Genomic DNA, 8,089 nt, shown 5'->3' with positions numbered 1-8,089 from the left:
GCAAAAAAATGCTTGTGCACCCCTTGGGGTCCCCAGGACAGAGTTTTGTAAACGCTGCCTTAAATGGACCTAATGTCCTTGGGACATCCACTGTTTGCTGGGTTAATACATAAATAGAATAAATATAATCCAATTAGTTGCTTGTCATAAACTCAATGTAGATCCATCTCTATGGAGTGGTTACATGTTGACACTGAAACTACAATCCCATGTGATCATACACTACAATATATTTAGAGGCTACCAGGACAAGTTATTGAAGCAGTTTCCCTCTCTCAAGCAAGAAGACATTTCATGGACACACGTTTCTGAGCTTACACAGAATCAAATGATTCACACTTGAATTCATTCACCTCCATACCCACTGAAGCCTTGTAAGAACTAAGAAGTTTTGCATTGACCAGAGGAAGAAAATTAACAAAAGCTATGGAGAACTCAACCCAAGTCAAGTTATTTTATCTCTTTGGCTTACAAGAGACATTTAACAACAAATCGGTCTATTTTATCTTGTCTCTTATCACATACCTTCTCATCATCACTGTGAATCTGACTCTGATCATAACAGTCATTCAGGAGAAAGGTCTCCATGAGCCCATGTATATCTTTCTGTGTAGTTTATGTGTCAATGGATTGTATGGAACTGCTGGTTTCTACCCCAAGTTCTTACTGGACCTTCAGTCAGATGTTCAGGTGATATCTTATGGTGGATGTTTCACTCAAGCCTATGTAATATACACATTTGTCATGTGTGAAATTTCTACTTTAACAGTGATGTCTTACGACAGGTATGTGGCAATATGCAGACCACTACTATATCATACCATTGTGACATCTTTAACTGTTAGAAAGTTACTTTTATTATCTTGGTGTTATCCTTTATTTATAACACTCATAGTAGTTAGTTTAACAGTCAGACTTCCTTTGTGTGGATCTCGCATTGATAAGATCTTCTGTGACATTCCGTCTGTACTGAAACATGCATGTTTACCCATAACAATCAATCAGAATTTGAACAAATTTGTAATAGTGGTACATGTTCTACAGATACTTTTCATTGTATTTTCTTACTGTCAGATTGTCAGGACTTGTGTAAAGTCAGCTAAGGGAAGGATTAAGTTCACACAGACTTGTGTGCCACATTTAATAACAATATTTATTTTCATCACAGTGACCCTGTTTGACAATTTGCAAGGGTGGAATAATGTAAATAGTACACTAAATATGCGTAATGCAATGGCTGTACAATTCCTTGTTATACCACCTGTCTTTAACCCTGTCATATATGGACTTAACCTCCAGCAGATTCAAAGGGCAGTTTTTAGAAAGTGTAATGCACATAAAATCATTGATATGAAACGTTAGTTACATGATCCTACAAAACAGGGAGACTTCCTCATATCCAAAGTCAACAAAAATCAAGGTAAAATCTGACAATACTGTTGCAATGTTAATTGGCGCCCTATTTCTTGATACCTTTCGCAGGCGGCGCAACTTTGGTTTTAGAAATGTAGGGGGGGCCCTCCCTAAATATATTCTGAGGCATCTAATGCTAATTTCCTGCATTTCTACTAGTGCTGTACACAACAAAAATCTTGGTCAACCTAGGTGTTTTCTTTCGATCAATCTGTCAAGATTTATTTTGATGTATTTTTCCATATATAGACACATCTAGCGTGCCTATTTATCTTACCATGTCTACCAACCTGCGAGACGGTTGTGATACTACACCTGCATTGCTTGCTGTTTGGGGTTTTAGGCTGGGTTTCTGTACAGCACTTTGAGATATCAGTTGATGTACGAAGGGCTTTATAAATACATTTGATTTGATTTTCCGAGGCACATATCGTGGAACACTTTAATTTAATTTATAGTCTTTGTATATCAAAATCATTGTCTGTGGTTAATCTACATTCTAAAATATTAATCTAAATGTAAATGATTTAAATCTAAAAGTAACTTTCATTGCCTCTGCCAACACAAAACATTGCACCCTGCATGCAGAAAATATATAAATATGTTTTAGCATAATGTACAGCCCCATATATATAAATATATATACCTTATAAATCAAATTGGCTACGCATGACCTGTCTTCAACAAACTCTCAAACTGTCATTGTATCAACTATCAACTGGGTCAGGTATTTTATGACGTTTCCACTGGATCAGAGCATTACATTTTTACCTCTCATGCCGAGTGTTTATCGAAAGAGATGGAAATATTGTTCAAATACTTTGAGGAACTATTCTCATTCTCACTTTAATCTAAAAACAGATTGTTTCCTTGCTGTTTGGTGAAGAAAAATTACTTTGAGAAGCTCCACAGTTCATTAGTGGTGGTGAGTTAAGACAATCAGAAATACTATCAGACATCCCCAAATGGGTACGTTTATAGGCCTACATTTACACACAGGCCAGGTAGACTAGTCATACTTCTATATGTGTAATCAGGTGTCATGACTTGCCCTTTTGGGTAAGGATCATAGGCGCTAAGTTCCGCCCCTCTCTCACTCCATAGTTTATGGTCGGAAATACCTACAGGAAAACTCTCTCTCCCACTCGTTCAGAAATGGAAGATAAATCCCTTTGTTACAACAGAGAGACGTTGCAGTACGGTAACATCAAAAGGTTGAATAATGAAACATTACAGTAATCCAAGCAGTTGTAAGGGTCTGTGGGTACTTCAAGAACAATGTCAGATCAGTTGTTTTGGGATCTCATTAAGGATGGTATAGCAACAACCATCTCTGGATGTATATATTTCTGAGTTGTCAGATTTACATCCAAATGTTGTGGAATTAATAGGATTAAAACTCTGAGAAGATTAAATGGTATCTTGGCCTTCATGTAAAGTTTATCCAGTTAGTAACCATGCCCACGTGATTACAGACATTATGCCAAACAGTGACACTTTTGCCCCAAGTGTTTAAAAGGAGTCGCTGAAGAATTCCCATCTTAGACCAAAACAAGCCGGGTTGCTGCCAGTGTGTGAAGTGGTTCCAGCTGAATACGTTACAAATGGTTAAAACTACAAGACCAGATAATGGTAAGACACTCAAACTCTTGAGTGAAGATTAATACACAGGAACATTCAGTTTGCAGCTGTTTAAAGCAGGCCTTAAGACTCATCTCTATAAACCTCCCCTTCCTCCTAGACTTTGTTTCATGACTTGGATATACACTAATTTTATGCACTTTGAGATTGTGTAATAATCACTTTACAAATTTAATAAATGATCATGCAAAGAAAAAACTCAAAGTTAATTACTTTGAATTCCTTACTTAAATTCAGTTGCCAGAAGCTACTATCACATTTAGGTAAGACCCAGATGCAGACAGAGTAGAAACAAGAGTTTATTGCAACCACGGGGGCAGGCAAACAGGTCAAGGCAGGCAGGGGTCAGTAATCCAGGAAGAGTGTACAAGGCATATTCTGACAAAGTATATTCTGTCTGAAGTGCAGATTCATGTCATGTTTTCCTGAAGGCCAACTGACAGATGACTAGCTTTGGTAATTTTGAGATGTATCAGAAGACCAACTACCAGGGATACAAGAGAAACCTGTTGCCTTATTTAGGTATTGTATTCTGTCCTAAAAATGTCCAGATCATGCCTTGATAATAACAAATACTATTTTGATCATTTTTCCAGGGTCACTGATATAGTACTAATCAAAAGTTGACACACCTACTCATTCAAGGGTTTCTTTATTTTTACTATTTTCTACATTGTAGAATAGTGAATACATCACAACTATGAAATAACAATTATGGAATCATGTAGTGAACAAAAAAAGTGTTAAAATCAAAATATATTTATTTAGATTCTTCAAAGTAACCACCTGGTCACAACACAACTGATTGGCTCAAATGCATTGAGGAAAGAAATGCCACATTTTACAAGGTACACAAATTCTTATTTACAATGATGGTCTATCAAAAGGCCACCTGATGGGATTGGGGCTGGGATTAAACATGTAAATAGGACAACACACACATCACGACAAGAGAACACAACATAGTGACCTAAGGCAACATAGCAGGCAGAAACACATAACACATCATTGTAGCAGCACAAAACATGGTACAAACATTACTGGGCACAGACAACAGCACAAAGGGCAAGGAGGGAGAGGCAACAAAACATCACACAAAGCAGCCACAACTGTCAGTAAGAGTGTCTTTGAATGAGTGGATCTTTGCTATAAAGGATCCCAGTTGCCATTATGTTGACCACTCTCTACTTTTCATTAGAGATACTGAACTGTTGAAAGTCAAAATGCTATTGCAAAAGCTTAAATATTATTAAAGGTGAAGATTAAGCATAACTCTGACTGGTGTGTGATTTGCTCTCTCATCATTTGGTAATTAAGGAAATTTCCACGACATTTGGCGACAGGGACGGGATGTGAATCTTCGCTCGGTGACCGCCCCTGACGACCTAGGTAATCGTGTGTGGGTTACCTTTTTATGTTCTGATGTTCTGTGTGGACATCTGACCAATCCTGTGTGGGTGATCAGTAAAATTCTGTGTGAAGTACTTAAAGAATTCCTGTTGTACTGTTTTTCTCTCCCTGTGTGTGTGTGTGTGTGTGTGTGTGTGTGTGTGTGTGTGTGTGTGTGTGTGTGTGTGTGTGTGTGTGTGTGTGTGTGTGTGTGTGAGAGTGAGATTGTGTGTGTGTGAGTCTAAGGAGCCATGGGTGCGCGCGAGTGCAAAGAACCAGGCATTCCGGACCCTCCTACTGGAGCCTTGAAGGTTATGGTAGATAAATGGGGTAGGGATATTCTGGAACAGGTACTTCTATGGCATATAGAGGGTGGTTTTCCTTTGACAGGGTCACTAAGTGTGACGCTGTTAGATGGTAGAGAGATTGGTAGAGAATGAAGGTAAACTAGGAAAAAAGGATCAAGTTGACTGGGTGAAATTCAGGAAATGGGAAAGGGAAGCTGACAAACGGAAGAAAAGACAGGACACATTTCGGGGAAAACCCTGTCAGAATATGGTAGTTCAGACTGAGGAAGGAGTAGGAAGGATGGGAAGGATGATGATGACAGAGACTGTCCCCCTCCCTACTGTACTCCTCAAACTCTCTACCAAGTGTTGCCGGACCTCCCTCCTCCTCAGGCGCCTCCTGCTGATCCGCTGGATGCAAGACCACTACAACCTGCAGCCCCACCCCCTGTCTCTCCCAACACCACAGTGATTGATCGTCTGGCACGGAGCCTGGCTGAAGTCCTGACAGGGTCTGGAGGGACTCCGGCCAGTCTCACTGGAGGCGCAGTGGGGGGAGCACGCTAGAAGGGAAAAAATATCAACAATTATTTTCTCAAGGCTCCTCCACTCAGCTCCAGTGAGGAAAGTGAGGACGGAGGGGCACCCCAGCTGACTCCCCCGTTGAAGGACCATCTACGGGCCAGGACGGAGAGGCGTGTCTCTACCCCCTTCCCATACGACCCAGCATCAGACATGTATCCTCAATACCCTCTGATGGCCTGTCCTAACCCTCAGCCTCGACCTGATGCAGCCGCAGCATGGAACCCCATTGTGTATGTCCAGAGGACGTGGAGACATGATGAAATCAAAGACATTGTAGAGGACCTACCAGACCCAAGTAAGGACGCTGTGAAATATTCAGCAGAGATGAGGGTATTGGTGGGTCAGTACAAACCATCTACTGCTGAGATAGCCCATATCTGTAAAAATAAACTGGGACTCAGGTGGGCGGATGTACAGGGACAGTTTGATTGCAACTACCTGTGGGCTGAGAATGGCGCATATCAAGACCAGATAACGGCGCTGCTGGCCAGGATTGCGGAGATGTATCCAACTAAGACTGACTGGACTGCTATCAGAGAATGCACTATGAAGAAAGAGGGCCTGGAGGCTTTCAGAAAGAGACTTGAGACCTGTTTCAGGCTACACAGTGGTATCAGACCAAACGAACATGCATATGGGGATCTGCTGAAAGACGCCCTGGTGAGGGGTCTGACACCGGACCTGGAGAAAGCTGCGAGGACTACCTGCATCAGTTGGGAGACTGAGCCATTAGCAACGGTGGTACAGCACTGCAAGCATGCTGAGAGACAACAAAGTACTCAGAAGGAAGAAAAAATATAGGAAGAAAAAGTAAAGACACAGAAACTACAGGCTGCTCAGATGACGTTTTACCAGGGAGCAGCCCCAGCAGGGACAGGACGAGGGGGTGGAGTGCGCAGGTGCTACAACTGTGGGAAGCCGGGTCATTTTGCTGCTGACTGCCCTGAGCCAACAAATTCACAGAGGAACAAAGGCAGGGGCGGACCAAGAAGAGGGGCCCGAGAGGAGGGGGCAAGAAGATGAGGAAAAGGAGCACATGCATGGACAGCCCCATTCCAACAACAGCCGTGGCAGCCACCTCCCAACCAATGGCAGGTCGGGCCACCTCACGGGGTCCTGCAACAGCAACAGTGGGGACCACAAGGAGTCCCTCCAGGAAGAGGACAAACTGGAGCCTGGCAGACGGGGCCGCCGGCACAGACGACCCTGTACAATCCAGGTTAGGGACAGGAGGAGGGGTATTGACATGATGAGAAGACAGGGACAGTTGTGCTAAAATCCTCAGAGCAACAAGAGCATTTGTTTTTAAAGTGTCACACCCTTCCGAGAGTAGAGCCAACAGTGGAGGCTTGCGTCAATGGTGAGTCATTAATATTTCTTGTTGATACTGGGGCTGCTATGTCTGTCATTAACTGCAAGGCTATGATAAAACCTCCCATGTCTAATGAAATAGTCAAAACTGTAAGAGCTTCAGGCCTCCCACTCAGAGAGCAGGTAACTATGCCTCTGCCTCCTCCTTTTGTGAGGAGAAGTGTCAACATCAATTTCTCTACTCTGACCACTGTCCTGTCAATCTGATGGGCAGGGACCTCCTGTGTAAACTTGGCATCAACATAACATGTGGCCGAACCGGTTTAACTGTTATTCATGAGGAAGAGGAGGAAGTGGGGGAGCAATTGATGTTAATGTCTGAGTGTTGTGACTGGTATTATGCATGGGATGTTGATGAGGTGCCCAATATTGCTCGTGTTTTCTCAATGGCCAAAACCCATTGGGGCCACGAGGGCAGTTTCATGTCTGAAGCAGGCTTACATTGCACCTCCAATTTTTCACCATTGACAAGAGATCTCCATTATGAGAAACAATGGCTGTGTGATACACTACAGAATGAGTCAGTGCAGGGTGCAGAGGGTTTATACTGTAGCAGTGATTTCTGTGCTTTAGGGGTTAATCTAACCCCTGCACAGAAAGAGCTCTATCTGTTTGAGGATAGCGCACCACATGTGTCCCTGGCAAAATCAGACAGAGTAGAATGGGTGGATCCTGGAATTTGGATGAAATGCTTGGTTGATGCTGCAGACTGGGAAATGCGCCCTGATGGGTCAACTTATTCACCCAGCACACTGACAAGTTGTTACCCACTCAGTTGGGGAACACCAACTGAGAGGGGTGTGCATGGTGTTGATCAGGTTTCTTTTTCTACCAATATCATGTTGTTGAGTGAAGACTCACCCCTCCTGAGAGGGGTCCCGGAATACCTATGGGCAAGGAAAAAGTATGATTTTGGGAGAATAAAGGGAGCTGAACCAATGGTAGTCACTCCTAAAGATACCAGGCGCCCATCTAGAGCACAGTATCCACTCAGTAGGGAGGCAATAGCAGGTATTACACCTGTTCATGCATCCTTGTTAGCTAATGGTGCTTTAATTCCCTGTCCAGAATCACCCTGTAACACCCCTATCTTGCCTGTTAGAAAACCTTCAGGTGATTGGAGATTTGTCCAGGACTTAAGGCCTGTGAACGATGCAGTTTTTGCCCGTGCCCCGGTGGTTCCTAATGTTATTACACTGTTGGGGGCGGTACCACCCACAGCAGAGTGGTTCTCTGCTGTGGGTGGTAAATGCATTTTTCAGTATTCCAGTGGCACCAGAATCTCAGTTCTGGTTTGCTTTCACGTTTCTAGGAAAGCGATTTACTTGGACCATGGCTCCAATGGGTTACGTGGAATCCGCCGCTATTTTTTCAGCGGCTTTAGCAGAAAATCTGGAGGGTTT

General features: G+C 42.9%; 1 protein-coding gene across 1 annotated transcript; it reads left to right on the top strand.

Moving 5' to 3' along the window:
* The first annotated feature begins 426 nt into the window (after positions 1-426).
* On the top strand, positions 427-1,362 carry LOC139385431 (olfactory receptor 6N1-like). The gene has a single exon (XM_071130482.1). The coding sequence runs from the start codon at positions 427-429 to the stop codon at positions 1,360-1,362; it is 936 nt and encodes a 311-aa protein (XP_070986583.1).
* Positions 1,363-8,089: the final 6,727 nt, after the last annotated feature.

The sequence above is a fragment of the Oncorhynchus clarkii genome, chromosome 27, assembly GCF_045791955.1.
Source record: "Oncorhynchus clarkii lewisi isolate Uvic-CL-2024 chromosome 27, UVic_Ocla_1.0, whole genome shotgun sequence".
Classification (NCBI taxonomy): domain Eukaryota; kingdom Metazoa; phylum Chordata; class Actinopteri; order Salmoniformes; family Salmonidae; genus Oncorhynchus; species Oncorhynchus clarkii.
Note: the sequence above shows the minus strand (reverse complement) of the source record. Positions and strands in the feature narration are given on the sequence as shown.

Coding starts and splice junctions, on each gene's coding strand:
- LOC139385431 (XM_071130482.1), top strand. CDS start 427: ATGGAGAACTCAACCCAAGTCAAGTTATTTTATCTCTTTGGCTTACAA.